Genomic DNA, 16935 nt, shown 5'->3' on the forward strand with positions numbered 1-16935 from the left:
CGAAATATGCAGATGGACCTCTCAAATCGTGCTGTCTCCGAAGGAACATTAATAGCCCGAGACAATTAAAGATGAAGATTGTCTATTATACATTTTTACCGTAACATTTTGATTTACACAGATCGATGATATAAGAATAACCTGGAATGGAATTAATTCGCGTATTTCTTCCACGACTGAACGGTTGTAAAAACTCTCAAGAAAGAATGAAGTAACCGCTATGGAGCCGGACAATGCCCCGCACTCCAAACTCAAACCAGCTGGAGTCGGGGGGTGAGTAGGCTGTACATTTTCGCAACTAATTGTTTCGTTATCTTCTTGATCAAAACTCGATCAAAACCCATGTTGAGGCCGCGTAAAAGGGAACAAAAACATAAAGTTTCCAGATATCTCTAATTAAGTGTATGGTAGGCTACTCTTGACAGTAGGCTACACAAGCAAAAAAGACTGAGTGAACATCATTTATCAATGGACGAATGAATGAATGAATGAATGATACATGTAGTAAAGTTCCTAAACAAGCATGTCATCCAATTTAACTGGCTTATTGTGGAATGAATATAAGCATAAACCATGTTCTTGTCTCACTTGCAGAAGTAAAGTTTTAGCTCTTTTGAATGCTGACCTACCATGTAACTAGCTGACTTTGACTATAACTAGGCCTATACCCCTCTTCTGCTGCAAGTTATAGCTCAGACACGCTTTGTATTTCAAGGTCCAGCATTTAGAATGGTTCACATCCATTGCGTTTAGCCAGAAAGGTTATGCAACATGTGGTCAGTGAACTCGTGCTCCGCTGCTGCTGTCTGTGAGTGATACTGCCGGGTCTGGAGGAGATATGACGGGAGGAGCAGGGAGGGGAGATCCTGTCATCCCTGTCCCTCCTCTCTCCTCCTCCCTACTCTGCATCTCACTCTGCTGGTTGGTCAGCTGTCCGTGCGGGAGGGGAAACTGCTCATAAAAAATGTTGCATCGTATTACTGCCCATCTGAACCAGCGGTCACAAGCCAAACCGCACTTCCCTGTTCTGTCCTGTCAGTGTAATTCACCGGAATAGTATGAACACGTTAAACTAAGCAGAGGTGCAGGGGGATTGAAGATGAAGAGACTGTAATGACAGAACCTGTGGTGGACTGGTGATCATCTGGGGGTGTAAACGGAAACCACACAGTTCAATGATTTTCTCAGCCATCCCAAAACCCACATACTGTAAGGAACTTTCATTCAGACATTTTTTTTTTTAACACCATTATTGCAACAGCATTACACGCATCATCAGAATGTTTGATGTACACTTCATCACCCAAGACATCCCAAGCGATGCCCTGAGCCATTAGCCACATTGACGATCCACATATTGGGTACTGTGTAGCCATGGTACAAAACAAACACAGTATAACAGAACCAATCCTCGCATGTCGCTGTTTGAACTGGAAGTGATGAGTTTCATCTGTTCTCCTGCTTCACACTGAGTCCAGATGTTGCCCCCCTCCCTGTTCACTTGTATGTGGAGCCCTCTGCTCTGCAAGCCCTGGGAGGTTGTTGAGAGTGGGACCAGCAGGGGGTCCTCACCTAGCCTTGCCTCGCTCGCGGGACGTCGGCTTATCTGGCGGGGCGATAAGAAACCGTTCGCTGACTGGAAACAGCTGTAGGGGCTTTGGAGCGAGCAGCGCTGCTTCTGATCCCACTGAGACTTTCTCTGCATCAGAGCTGCCCAACCAGGAGGGCTGGAGGAGAATAAGAGATCTGGTTGTGAAGGACATGCTGTTCCTGTTACTGAATAGCCTCTATCTAGTAGTAGCCTAAATGTAGCCTACTCATGTAAATGTCATTCACTCATTTATACCTCTGCCCCAGCGACAGCGCAGGGAGAGAGGTAATGTTTTCGGTTGTGCGCGCTCGTTTGCCCGTCCGTTTGTCAGTCCGTTATCAGGATCACACAAAAACGACCAGACCGATTTTCATGCAACTCAGTGGAGGGGTGTACTGTAGCATGGGCCAAGAACCTATTCAATTTTGAAGTGGATCCAAATCACAGGGCGGTTCCACAGTCCGCAGAAACAAGGCCAGGCCGGCCACCGACCATTTTTGGCGAGACATTCCCCCTGTTCATCTTCAATGGGGGGAATTGAAACGGCCATATCTTGATATGGAAAGGTCACTGAGACGCATGCGCGCACAGAGCCACAAAATGCATTCATGGGAGGAAGTATCTGCTCTCCCAGCACTATTTCTAGTTATGTTTGTGAAGCACTCTATGCATGTAATTTCTTTGTTGTAAAGCACTTATTATTTTAATCAGATGACATATACTGTCTGGGCTGCTTAGAGGATTTCTCCTTCCTGACATTTGAAATTATTATTATTATTATTAATTAGGGGCCAGGCAGCGTAGCTGCCGGAACCCTATTGTATTTGCCTATATTATTATTATTATTATTATTATTCTCCTTCCACTGAAGTCTAACTTCCCATGGACAAAAAATCACCAAAATTTGCACATAGCTCCAGTACTATATCCAAAGTCCTCAACCTGCATTGTAGGTCAATAAACCTGAAGGTGGCGCTACAGCAACAGTCTAAAGTTTAAAACTTAAAAAAATCATAACAAATCAGCCATAGGTGCTATCACTGTAAAACCACCACGTGAATGTAGTCCCAAGTGAGACAAAACCTTCATACACTTTGACCTTGCAGGAATTTTGAAGTCCATCACTCTGATTTCTTCATAAACTGTAAAACCTATCAAACATATCTCCTCCCACATTTTTTGTTCAATTGACACCAAAATTAATATACTGTATCTACAGACTGTCCTTACCAAAGGATCCTCACAGATTTTTGAAATATGAAAAATTGAGCCCACAGCACATCAAAAGGTTTCACTGTTAACAGTTCTGTATAGTTCCTATTAATTCTCGCCAAATCAATGTCTGATCATCCTCATAAAGAGTGACAACATTGGCCACATATCCAAGATGTAGTATGATTTTTTTCAGAATTTTATCTCAAAAATTGAATTTTTAAAAATATGTTTAATTCTGTCCTCTGAAACCAACACTTCATACAGAGAAAACTACATTACCCACAATCCAACGCAAGCTCCACGAATCTGAGACATCGCTGTTGGCAACCCTACCCAACCCCCGCCGAGGATTACAATGACTAAATTGATTGATTGGCAACTGACTGAGTACACAGCTGCTGAAGTTAATGTTCAATTATGAAAAAAAAAAGCTAACAAAACCTGTAACCCACATTTTTCAATCAATTAATACTAAAGTTGCTACACTGGATCTTCAAACTGTCATTCACAAACTCATTGACCAGATTATTGAATTATCAAAATTGAGCTTACAATGCATTAAAATGTTTTACTTATTATTATTATTCTCCATCTTCCACTGAAGTCTAACTTCCTGTGGACAAAAAATCACAAAAATGTGCACATAGCTCCAGTAGTATACCCAAAGTCCTCAACCTGCATTGTAGGTCAATAAACCTGAAGGTGGCGCTACAGCAACAGTCTAAAGTTTAAAACTTAAAAAAATCATAACAAATCAGCCATAGGTGCCATCACAGTAAAACCACCACGTGAATGTAGGCCCAAGTGAGACAAAACTTTCATACACTCTGACCTTGCAGGAATTTTGATTATTATTATTATTCTCCATCTTCCACTGAAGTCTAACTTCCCGTGGACAAAAAATCACCAAGATTTGCACATAGCTCCAGTAGTATACCCAAAGTCCTCAACCTGCATTGTAGGTCAATAAACCTGAAGGTGGCGCTACAGCAACAGTCTAAAGTTTAAAACTTTAAAAAATCATAACAAATCAGCCATAGGTGCCATCACAGTAAAACCACCACGTGAATGTAGGCCCAAGTGAGACAAAACTTTCATACACTCTGACCTTGCAGGAATTTTGATTATTATTATTATTCTCCATCTTCCACTGAAGTCTAACTTCCCGTGGACAAAAAATCACCAAGATTTGCACATAGCTCCTCCAGTAGTATACCCAAAGTCCTCAACCTGCATTGTAGGTCAATAAACCTGAAGGTGGCGCTACAGCAACAGTCTAAAGTTTAAAACTTAAAAAAATCATAACAAATCAGCCATAGGTGCTATCACTGTAAAACCACCACGTGAATGTAGGCCCAAGTGAGACAAAACTTTCATACGCTTTGACCTTGCAGGAATTTTGAAGTCCATCACTCTGATTTCTTCATAAACTGTAAAACCTATCAAACCTATCTCCTCCCACATTTTTAGTTCAATTGACACCAAAATTGATCTACTGTATCTTCAGACTGTCCTCACCAAACGATCCTCACAGATTTTTGAAATATGAAAAATTGAGCCCACAGCACATCAAAAAGTTTTACTGTTAACAGTTCTGTATATAGTTCCTATTAATTCTCGCCAAATCAATGTCTGATCGTCCTCATAAAAAGTGACAACATTAGCCACATATCCAAGATGTAGTATGATTTTTTTTGAGAATTTTATCTCAAAAATTGATTTTTTTAAAAATATGTTTAATTCTGTCCTCTGAAACCAACACTTCATACAGAGAAAACTACGTTACCCATAATCCAACACAAGCTCCACGAATCGGAGACATCGCTGTTGGCAACCCTACCCAACCCCCGCCGAGGATTACAATGACTAAATCGATTGATTGGCAACTGACTGAGTACACAGCTGCTGAAGTTAATGTTCAATTATGAAGAAAAGCAAACAAAACCTGTAAAAATTAATAAACATATCTCATCCAACATTTTTCAATCAATTAACACCAAACTTGCTACACTGGATCTTCAGACTGTAATTCACAAACTCATTGACCATTGTTGAATTATCAAAATCGAGCTTACAACGCATCAAAATGTTTTACAAATGTTTTACGATACGAATGTACAAAATGAACATTGGAATGTCAACTTTCCTGTTGTCCTATTCTCTCGCTTATTGCTCCTAAACTTGTCGGAAATTGCCTGGCCCCGCCTCATCGCTGCGAAGCAGCTTTAATTATTATTGTTATTGTTATTATTATTATTATTATTATTATTTATATATATTTATATATATATATATTTTTTTTTTACACATGCATGCTATGCTACATATCTCTTCTGAACAAGGTGTTTAATAAAACAAAAACTATTCTATATGTGTGACCCGTCTCTCTCTCTCCGCCCACAGAAGAACTCTAATCCTCTGGACTATACTGTACTGTACCTGCTATCTGGGGCTGGCACAGGGACCTTCTGAAGGTGAGGCTCTTTCCATGTCGTGGAGTAATGGTCTATCTGTGGAGTACAGGTATAATGTATCTGGTGATGCTCTCAGGAAGAAGACCTCATTGAACCACGAAAAGAGATCACACATACCACTCTGTAGCCTGATATCAGACAGAATGTGAACTCGTTACACTCTGTTGAGATCTTCAGCCTGATAATGTTGCTTCCACTCTGACCGATTTCCATGGGGGAGGGAGATTCTATTTTCCCTAACCAATCACCAGAGACTGATGTATCTGCCTGAATCTAACGTCTTTGCTGATGCATAGCCATGACATCCATACACAATGTTGACAGGTATTGCACAGCCACACTTCAGGGCCTCAGTCAGGGCGTCTAGGGATGATGTGACGAGATGACTGGGCTGGAGAAGCACAGCCAGGGGGTTGGAGGCTGACGTTCATGCCTTTACGCCCTCCAAACATGGCCTCTGGACTGTATACATGTGCAGGGATGAACTGCGATAGAGGTGATGGGCCTGACTCTTGTCTTGTTCTGGTCAGCTGTGTCGCTGCCAGGTTCTCGGCTTGATCCATCCAGAAAGTCAGCAGAGTGTTGTTTACTCTGATGCTGGGTAGACTGACAGATTTATTGATTTATTTTATTTATATAAAATATGATATTGCAGACATTGAATCCAAGGTATAGCATGTAAAAGTGTTAGCACTTTTGTGGGAGTAAACATGGTCCCTGATGTCTTAAAACTGGACAGACGATAACACATAACATCCACAAAATCCTCTAAAACAATAACCAACAAAAAACGACAACCATAAAAGAGAGCCAGCGGACCTGGTCAGTCTGATGCTGGGTAGATAGCTGCTGTTTACTGGAGACGACTGTTCTGCTCTAGGAGTGGGAGCAGGGTGCCTTCAACCCAGCAGAGATTAATACGAAGCTTTTGGACTTCCCTCATACTGTGGATCTTCTGAAACAATATCCCCCCTGGCTCAGACACAACTATCTACTCGTCTGAGTCTAATCAGAGGTTTGTTGGAGTCCAATATGGTCAGATATCCATTGTGGATCCCATGCAGAACAACAACGTCGACTGAGTTCATGGTTCAGCCTAATGGTTGACAGCATCAGGCATATAAGGAACAGTGCTTCACACCTCTGCTATTCAGCAGATTGTGATCAATACCATCATGGTAGTGATGTTCTCCAGTACCAAACTAGGAACTACAGATCTGTATCAATCACCCTTTAATGAACAGTCAAGTATTATTATGTGATAATTATCTAAGTATACTGTATCGTTCAAAGGATATATTGTAGAGGTTAATTGTACTTCCAACCCAATCCTATCCAGTTGTAGATTATAATCAGACCATGTACAGAACAGCCTCATGGGAAATGAAGGAGGATTTTGTGGAAGTGAAGGAGGGTTTTGTTCTTGTTTTAGGTTTGAGTTTGATGTTTTCTTTCCATGCGGGGCTCCGTCCACTCTCATGCCAGGCCCAGACTGTTCAGGGTCCTTCCCACAGATGACTTATGGCCCAAATGTCTGTGAGAACCTTGGCGTGTTGTTAGGGGGTGTTAACTAGCGGGGCTAGGCCTCCCTCTCTTCTGTCACACTGTAATTCGATGTTAAAAGTGTTCGGTTTGCTGACACCTACATTTGTTTTGTGCCAGAAGCAGAGGGCGGCCCCAGCAGGGAGTCTGAGGCGTGCCCGGCCGCTGGCGCTCAGTTTCAGTGCTTCCCCAGGCAGACGGAGAAGCTGTTGGCCAGATGACTTACTGTAGACGCCCTCATTTCAACTAGTATTTTTGTTCATGTTTGACTTACAGTATGACTCGAAGCCCAGGCATAGTGACAGCATATAGTTGGGAAGGTTGCCAGAATGCTGTTTTGAACCTACAGTAAGTCAGGTGTTGTCTTCTGCTAATGGAGCTGATCTGATTTACTGTGCGCCTTTTGGGTCATTACATGTCAGACTCATTTTGGAGAATGTCTGGCCCTGGAAAATGTAGAGGATAATTGCAAGCATTGATGCACAAACGAAACACAAGTATATTGCAGTATTACACTTCCGCTTATGGGTGTGTGTGTGTGTGTGTGTGTATGTGTGTGTGCGTGCGTGCGTGCGTGCGTGTGTGTGCATGTGGGTTTGTGTGTGACAAACCCTTAATTTCCTCCCCATGGGTTAGTAATTGAAACTTGGAGAAAGCTTTTGGACGTTTCCATAATTTGTCTTAATAATAGATTTGGCCAGTCTCAGTTAATTATCTTTACACTCTCAGCAGATACATTTTCACACAAAGCAAATGTTGTTTCTGCTCTGGCTACCAACCTCTTAAAACAGCGAAACGACCCTCCCTAACCTTAACCCCCAGGCCCCAATGAGCTCCTGTTTCTAGAACGTTCTCTAGGGGAGGCTGACAACCCAGCTGTTTAATCTGTGGGCCATCAGTGGAGTGGGACTTTGGTGTGTGGCCTCGCTGTATATCTCTGCCTATGTTTTGACGCAGCTCTTCCACAGGCTTTCTGTGTAGTCTCAGGTTTTACTCAGAGGTGATCAGTATGGATCGTACCTGGTGATGAGATGGCGCTGTTTGGGGTTTTTCATTCATACAGTACTGAATATCGTTTATAAATAATGAATCAAATTAAAATGTGTTACTTCTGGACCTCTGCTCTGACGTGTCACAGTGATAAGGCTGATCAGTCTGTTGGAATGACAACGGAACAAGAATGACCTCTGGGTTACACGGCAACGTTTTACAGCGTTGCCAGAAGTTCTCAGGGTTACACGGAAACGATATTGCAACACCATTCGCAACACTGAGCATGCGCGTTATCTATGAAAATAATTGGTTTTGAATTTATTTAGGGCTGCCTGTCTTCAACCAAAGGAAATCTTGGTCAGTCTGTTCTCAGGCCTACATTTCCAAATTAGGGTGTATTCCTTAGTTAGCAATTAACTAGAAGGCCTAATTTGTTATTCAGCATAAGTTGTATTATTATCATTATTGTTTTATTATTATTATTATTAATATTATTGTTGTTGTTGTTGTTTCTTTTGATGTAGGCCTGCTTGACTAGGAGCTTCCACTCGGTCTACCCTGGGTCATATTCCATAATAACCTCTCATTTAGTTTAGTTTAGTTTTTTACGCAACAACGGAATCCAGGAAAGTGAGAACGAAAACACCCCTCGCAGCGCTTCATGGGTTTTCAAAATGCTAACACCGTTGCCGTGTAATTGCGAGGTGCAAACGGGAATCAAACGTTCTCAAAATGTTGCCGTGTAACCCAGTTTGGCGTTGGACAGGGGCAAGGAATAAGTTCATTTTCCCAAACAACAGGGAAGAGGTCGACTGCCAAAGGTTGGCACCAAAGGTCAGGCTTCACTACCGCGTAAATGTCCTTTGATGTTACCACAAATAAAGTGATGTGGATTCAACATTAGAACTTATATACTAGCATACTGTTATTTTTTGTGTCAATGCAATAAATGTAACAAATATATTTGCTAGATTTTCTGTTGTGGTTAAGGTGTGTAGTGATGAAACACATTCTATTTTCACTCTTTCATTCTGTTTTCATTTTCTATTTCAGTATTTTACTTTACGCCAGAATTCTATTAGGGGAGTGAATTATGTTAATGTACTTACAATCTTAAATTAGGAAATATGTCAATGCTAGGGAGCTTATGAATCTACTGGACAGCTTTCAACTTATAGTACCCAACATCAGCATGGTAACACCCTGGACCTAGTAATAACAACAGGGCTAAACATTGATAATGTATCAGTGCTCAAAATACTGACAATCACTGTGTTTTTTAAAATGTCAATCTAGTCTTAACAAAGATCAAAAGAGAAACCTTGGTTCAGAAGAGATTATTAGACGGCAAGGCTGAAGCACAGTTCACCAATATTATGAGATCATTTGAGCCATGCAGCTATGAATGCTCTTTAAATGAGATGGTCCAAAACATCCACAGTACATTGTCAACTACTTTAGATACCGTTGCTCCAATAAAGGTTGAAAATAGGTCACCTGACAGAATCTCCCCATGGTTGAATAATAGCAGTGTTAATGTAAATATATACAAAGAAGCCATGACTGCCTACAACAAAGCAACCTGCCTTGCAAGAAAGGATTACTTTTCCAAGATTATTGCAAAGAATGCTGGAAACTCTAGAATATTATTCTCCACTATGTATAGACCAGTTAATCAACACTGCCCCCCCCTCCACAGCTCTCAGCGCTGAAATGTGAAGAATTCGCACTGCTCTAGATAACAAAATAACATCAATTAGAGCCAGTATTTCCTCTGATATAAACCTAGACAACTTCAGCAAACCCTGTAAAAAGATGCAACAATGGGGAAATTCACATGTATCACATTACTGTACCATTACTGTGATGCTATTAAGGTCTCAATTCTTGTCCTATTATACCGAAGTGTGTGTCATACGATCGTCCATGATATCCTAATCAATCGTTTTGAAATGATGGTTGGTCTCTCTGACTGTGCTTAACTGGTTCAGAACATACATCAAAGGGAGAAAGTTATACGCCAGGCGATCATGTGTCTGAGAAACATGACACCTGCTTTGGGGTTGCACAAAGGCGCTGCCTTGGTCCATTACTATTCTCACTATACATGCTGCCACTCAGGGATATCATTAGAGAGCACAAGGAAGGCGCTGTTGTAAAGCACTTTATGCAGCATTTATTTGTATGAAAAGTGCTATACAAATAAAGTTATTATTATTATTATTATTATTATTATTAATATGCCTTGAACCGATTTTCCTTGTAGGGGCGGCTGTTGCTCAGGAGGTAGACTCCCAGTGAGCAGACTAGCACCTTACATGGCAGCTGGCTGTCATTGGTGTGTGTATGCGTGTGTGCATGGGTGAATGAGAGGCCTTCATTGTAAAGCGCTATAGATAAAGTGCTATATTAAGTGCAGCCCGTTTACCATTTTAGCATGTGTACTGAGCCGGATCCTGACTGGTTCTTCCTCCGGTTCTCTGCAGATGTGGACGTCCTGCGGCAGCTGGGTCTGGCGGGGAGGAGCGCCGGGGTCCGGCCGGCCGGGTCGCGCCCAGCCCCCCCGGGCGTCATCCCCTTCCAGTCCGGCGTCATCCTCACCCAGCGGGCGCAGCTCCATGCCCCCCTGCGCTCCGTCCTCCCCCCAGTCTTCTACGGAGGCGGCGGCGGCGACCTCTCCCTGGTCCTCAGCCTGCGCTCCCACCGCGTCAACAGCGCCTTCCTCTTCGCCGCGCTGTCCGGGAGGCGGCGGCTGCAGCTGGGGGTGCAGCTGGTCCCGGGGAAGCTGCTGGTCTACGTGGGCCAGCGCGACTCCGTGAGCTTCCGCTACGACGTCCACGACGGACGCTGGCACAGCCTGGCCGTGGGCGTCCGAGGCCGGCGCGTCTCTTTATACACGTCTTGCGGGACGGCGAGCGTGCACGCGGATCTGCGTTCTAAGAAGGTGGAGAGTCTGGATCCAGAGGGCTCGTTCCTCTTGGGCAAGATGAACCAGAACTCGGTACCGTTCGAGGGAGCCATCTGTCAGTTTGATATTTATCCCTCTGCTGAGGCAGCTCATAACTATTGTAAGTACATTAAGAAACAATGCAGAGAGGCCGACACACACCGGCCCAGTCTACCGCCCCTGTTACCTCCACTCCGTCATCACCCACACGTTCCTGTCACTCCACACGCCCATAGCTTGTCCCTGACTGGGTGGCAGACCAGGACTAAGCTTTTTCCAACTCACAGTTCGTTGTTATTCAACCTGTCCTCTCGTAGTGAGAGTGTGACGACCCCGAAGCCTGGCGCCATGCCTCTGTCCCGTCCAGTGACCGCGTCTCCGACGGCGGCCCACTCAAGGTTAGAGCGCACCCTGCTGGCTGTTACTCAAACTGTCGCCCTGGGGATCGGCGGAGCACAAACACCCCCAAAGTCAACGTTCCACAGCGCCACAGCGCCCAGACAGAGGTCCTCTTCAAACGCGTCCGAGCTTCAGAAGAAGCGGCCGACCACACCGGCTCCTGGGAGCTCCGAGGCCAGGGTGACCAGACCCACCTGGCTCAACCCGATCACGCCGGCTGCCACAGATGGCTTCCAAACATTTGACTTGGAAGCGACCCAGTTCTCCCTGCTGGCCGGACCACCTGGACTAAAGGGTGAACCAGGACCAGCGGTGAGAGCATGTTTTAAGATGTTTATTTAAATTGAAGGGTGTCTATATGCATGTGTGCATGTCTATTCATGTACAAGTCCCGTATGTGGGGAGGTGTGTTTGCACTAACACATGCTGTGTGCATGTTTGTGTATGTAGCCCACTAATTTGATTCGGTCCACAAAATGGACAGGAACGATTACTAGCTAAAGTAGTCAGACTGGTCTGTTGAATTCTGGGAGATGTCGCCCCAGAGCAAGAACTTGATTCTGAGTTCCCTGGGGCCGGGGGGGGGAAGTAGGGGAGCATGTCCGCCCTCTTTCAAGCCCCTGAATGAATGAGTACCCTCCATGGGTTCCACGAAGACATGAAGTACACCCCTGAGCCCGGTTGCGTGGGAGGCACAAAGCAAAGCCAGTGGGCTTTTACTGGGAGCTTTGACTTCGAAGTTTCACAGTATTATGTGTTCAATAATTTGCGCACATTGCAAAATGCTTCAGAATTGTACGGATTGTATGAATGAAGTCGCTATCCCTTCAGACTGCTGATATGTTTTAGCGGTGTGGGTAGAAACAGCCCGGCGCAAAGGCCTTCGCCCAGAGATGTGTGTCTGAGCACCGGGGTGTTACATTCCTACAGGAGGGACTGGGAGTGAAGCGAAGAACCAAGACCGTTAAAGGAAGGTCAAATGTCAGAACAGCGCCTCAAAGCAATTAACTATTTACAGTAGGTAGCAGAATTGGCTATTGCATTAATATGATGCGTTGCCTCATGAATAACTGAGGACTGATATTTCTATTCCATTTATGTTGGAGCGTTTAAAGGTGCAGTTTGTGATTTCCTGTTAGACTTTTGAAAGGTTTTGAAAAATGCAACAGAAAACCTTCAGGTCTCCTTCCTAACTGGGGGAAAACAAAATGACCCTCGCTAGGCAGGTACTGTAGGTTGTAGGTACTGTACTGTAGGTCATCCAATCATTTCAAGTTGTCAACTCAAAATGATTGGACAGAATTATTACAGTCCTTTGACTTCCACATCACAGTTTTATTTCATTTTAGTGTCAGAGCACTTTATTTATGGATTGTTGTCAAGATGAGATGAGAATTGCAAAAAATATGACAATAAGTGCTTCGGAGCCAAACTGCATTCTGCTCGTTTCATGGACGTTATTGATGTGAACATATCTCATCCTGTGAGGCCATGAAAAGAAAACTGTATGTCTGGATGCAATCCTTTGTGCGGAGGAGAAATTACCTTTTTATGAATTGTGGAAATGTTTGAACAGCTTTCAAAACTATAACAAGCTTGAATGTTCAGCTTGTAACAGACCATCGATAGCCCATAACATACTGTATGTTATTTGGTCATTTGTTCTTTTTTAAACATCAGAATGTGACGGTGCCCAGATGGCAGCCTTTGCTTGAGGATTTGCTTGTTTTTAAATATCTTGAGAAATCTGATTTATTAGACTTAATTGACTCTTGGACACAGGTGTCTATGTCATTATTAACACAGGTGCTTTCCAGAGTTTCAACATTGTCTGCATGAATGAGTGATTTCAGTAGTGCTGACTGAGTGATTTCAGATCGTAGCTTGGCACAGCCAGGTCTGTTGAACACAGATGTGCAGCTTTGTTCCCCTGTGATGTTAAGTCTGGGGCACTGAGAATGGTTACCCACATTTTCCATTGTTGAAACGCCCTGAGAGCCCCTGGATGAGGTCATGCTTGACCACGGCAGGGTGCAGCCCTGGCAAGGCTCTCAGTGCGGTCTCGTTCAGCGAGGGACTGCGTCTGTCATGACCACCTAGCCTAAGCTGGTTGAACCATGTTTATGGGACAGCTACATATCTGAACACTGTGGTAAAAAGTTAGCGGGAAGGCGCGTCTGCTTTCATTCCTGTCATGCCTGCTGTTATAACACACTTCCCATCACCCACACCAGCTGGAATTCTCACACTCAAGATGAAAAATTCCACAGCTGAAATGCGTTTCTATTAATGTACGGTCGAGGTTGATATTGAATGTTGTCACAACGGTGTGATTCGACATCTGAGCTGACTGGAATTTACACACAAGTTGAGCCATTCTCATTCCCATGAACCCATGCTAACCATGCTGCATGTTAACCAAACCCGAATGGATTATAACCCTCACCCTAACCCTGACCCCTGACCCTAATGTCACCAGCTGTTTCTGCTTTTCCTCCCCTCTTCAGAGAACAAACGTTTCAAATAAGCAACAAGCTTTCGAGGCTGACCCCTCATTAGATCTGACCTTTCCTAGCTCATCTAATCCATCTGTGTAATTGGTTTAAAGCTGGCTGATTCACATAATTACCCATGTGTGGCTTTAGTTGAAAACAAAACAGGCCGTTCTGCCAGTACAATGAGTCAGATGTACGATCGGAGCACTGTAGTGGCTATGGACTGAAATAACACTGGATTGACCGTGAGTGAGCTGTGTTGGCTTAATCCTAACGCTCTCCACCCTGCCAACATCTCACTGAACACCAGAAAAGTTTGTAGTTCTCATCTGAGCTCAGCGCACTGAGCGTTATTGCACAATGACGCAATGAAGCAGACTCTGGCTGCGGTGCCGTCGTTTGAAAATGCCGATCTCCTTACTGCACAGACGATGCCGGTGGTTTCATTCACTCCCAAGTCCTTCCTTTGTTCTCTCTCTCACTTCCTGTGCTCTCTCATTGACATCTATTTGTTTGTTTCCCCTTTCAGGGACTTCTAGGAGCTCCTGGGAAGCCGGGCCTGACAGGGAAGAAGGGCCCACGGGTGAGTCTCGGTTGTGCTCACCCCCCTCCCCCCTGCCGTTCGCTTGTCTGGTCCACATTAAAGTCCTCGGAGATAACACCGTTAGCAATGGCTCGATACTGTCTTCTTCTCAGCATGATGATAAAGCGCTCAATAAAGTCCCTGAATTGCAGAGTATAATTCACCCCAAGCTTAGTTTTTCCCTTGGCTCTGATTAAACCGTGCTCGCTGCCAAGCTCCGCTTCTAAATCTGGCACAGAAAACAGTCCTGAGACGATCGGTCCCGGGTGGAGTCAGCGATAGCCTAGCACCATCGTTACCGTATGAACATACATGAGAAAATAATGTCTTCAATATCGAGTGCGGTGTGTAAAATCCTGGAACAACTCTCTGGACTAACAGAAACAAAGCTCCTATGGGTTATTCAAACAGTTATTGAACTTGCTTTCACCGATCCCCGGTGCTGGCCTCAATGAATGCTCCCAGTGTCGTCACCCTCTTCATGTTCACCACTAAATCCCTTTCCTGCGGGATTCAGCTCTGCCCATACTGTGACTGATACGTTCTGGCGCAGGTGTTAGTTTGAATTCGTGTTATATTCAGTAGAACAAAGACTTGTTGACGTTGTGTCTCTCTGGCGATCTCTGTTAGCTTTGTCCTCTCGTTGACCTCTCTCTTAGCTGTGTCTTTGCCCGTCGCAGTTCCCCTTTGGAAGCAGACCAAAGCCGTGTCATTCTAAAATGAGTAGTGGGAGTAGTTAGTGCAGCTAGTATTATATTTAGCCAGACATAAGATGGACTCTCGAAGTAGCTTGAAGGAACCAGGAGTGTGCTGAACCTAGCTGAGGCATCTCAGGACGACGGAAGTTTCTGAAATAGTGGTTAAAAAGATAAATCAGATATTAGTACTGCCCCTTTTAATGACTGATTGTGAGAGGAAGAACAGTGTGTCTCTCTGAGATCCAGAGTTCTGCAGCCAGATTATGCATGTGTGTGTGTGTGTGTGTGTGTGTGTGTGTGTGCGTGTGCGTGCGTGTGAGCTACCTGACATAGCCCGCGAGACTGGGTCTTGTGGTTGGGCCTCCGGGGGTGGGTGGGGGGGGGGGGGGGTTTGTGGGCTGGGGGAACCCAATCTCTTCAAACAAGGAAGAAAGAGGGCTTTGTCCCGTCTTATTAAAGACATTTAAGACCGTGTCTACAGCTCTCCTGATCCCCAGCACAGTACATCCATAGAGTTAATTCACGATCAAGCACTTTGAGACCACCGCAAGTCCAACCATTGAAGAGCACCATCCCTTGGGGTGTGTTGTGGCCCCCAAGTTTTTCCTTGACCATTTCAACTAACCATAATTTCCGTTGACGTGTTCCTCGCTACTTCCTGTCCAGAGCACATGATGAGGGACACCTGTGTGGGTAAAAGGATTACACGTTGTCAGCTGGACTCGACATACTGCGGTCTTGACTTTGACATAGTCAAACCAACATATCAACACCTAGTCAAATTCCTAGTATGTGAGTCAAATTCCTAGTATGTGTGAACCATATACTCAAGTTGACTGATGCAAAGAGCGAAAACTCACCTTTTAGAAGCTCCTGGCCTTAATTCACCTTTGACCTCTTGGGGAGAGACAGTCCTGCCAAGGCGCGAGGTGTAACCTAGCCTCTGTTGCTAACGCGCCGGGTGACGGACGGAGCGCACGTGACCGGAAACGTCAGCCTTCACTGAGCTCAGCCCCCGGCCGGCGCTGTTCGGACGTCGAGCTGGCTGGCTAGAACCCCGCCTCCTCCTGACATGGAGGTGTCATGTCTGCCTGGAGGCGGACGGTCTCTGCTACAGAGAGAGGCGAAGCATCGATGCCCGGCCGCTGGACCGCGGAGCCGGGGACGCCGTGATGTCGCCCTGCCCCGGAGGAGGGGAGGGATCTGGATCAAAGGAAGCTTTGTACGGCGAACAGACGCAGCGTGGGAGGGGCGTGGCGGAGGGGGCGTGGCGGAGGGTGGCGTGGCTTGGGTGGCCTTGTGAGCGGTAGCGTGCTGAGGTAGCCCATGTGGGGAGCGAATAAATTAGCATAATCGTTAACGGGATTGTTGAAGTCAGCGCGCCAGGAAAACAGAACGGTTTTGAGGAGATGTAACCAACTGCAGCTGGGGTGTGATGAGGGAATGTGCATGGCGTCTAAAAATGTCTTCTAATTAGAGCTGTGAAGGAGCGCTGTGGAGCTGTGACAGAGCTGTGACAGAGCTGTGACAGTGTCGATTTAGCTCCGGTGCAAGTCAATCGTGCGTAGGGATCGATTACCGCATATGTCCAATGAATTGGAAGACCCACGCTGCTTTTGTTGTCGAAAAGCTGTGAACGTCAAGAGCATATTTGGACAGCGTAGCGGAGTGTGTCGTCCTGTGTCTCTCTCTGGCCTGCCGGGTTCCTGAGGGTGTTGGAGCGTTTGTTCTGGGTTAACGGCCTGTAAAAACAGTGGTGCCTTGTGTGTCACCCCTGTAAAAACCACCGGTCAGAAAACCAGGTCACCACTCTCCATCGCTCACACAGTGGCCCTTCACCGTCACATTCACTGTGTGCGCACTGTATGTGTGGACTGTGTGTGTGGAAGGTGTGTGTTGAAGGTGTGTGGAAGGTGTGTGTTTGTGACACATTATTAGCCTCGTGAGACCATCCTGATCTCGCATGCTCACATTCTGTCTCTCTAGTGAATCAGTCTG

General features: G+C 45.1%; 1 protein-coding gene across 1 annotated transcript in view; it reads left to right on the forward strand.

Annotated features, from left to right (window-relative positions):
• Positions 1-220: 220 nt before the first annotated feature.
• col27a1b (collagen, type XXVII, alpha 1b) overlaps positions 221-16935 on the forward strand; it is a gene marked incomplete at both ends in the record, with an annotated part of 78550 nt that continues 61835 nt past the window's right edge. The window contains 4 exons of the mRNA XM_084439990.1: positions 221-273; positions 5210-5280; positions 10302-11473; positions 14186-14239. Of these exons, the coding sequence (XP_084296116.1) occupies positions 221-273; positions 5210-5280; positions 10302-11473; positions 14186-14239 (1350 nt within the window). The remainder of the gene's footprint in view (positions 274-5209; positions 5281-10301; positions 11474-14185; positions 14240-16935) is intronic.

This window comes from Borostomias antarcticus (genome assembly GCF_949987555.1).
Source record: "Borostomias antarcticus genome assembly, chromosome: 6".
NCBI lineage: Eukaryota > Metazoa > Chordata > Actinopteri > Stomiiformes > Stomiidae > Borostomias > Borostomias antarcticus.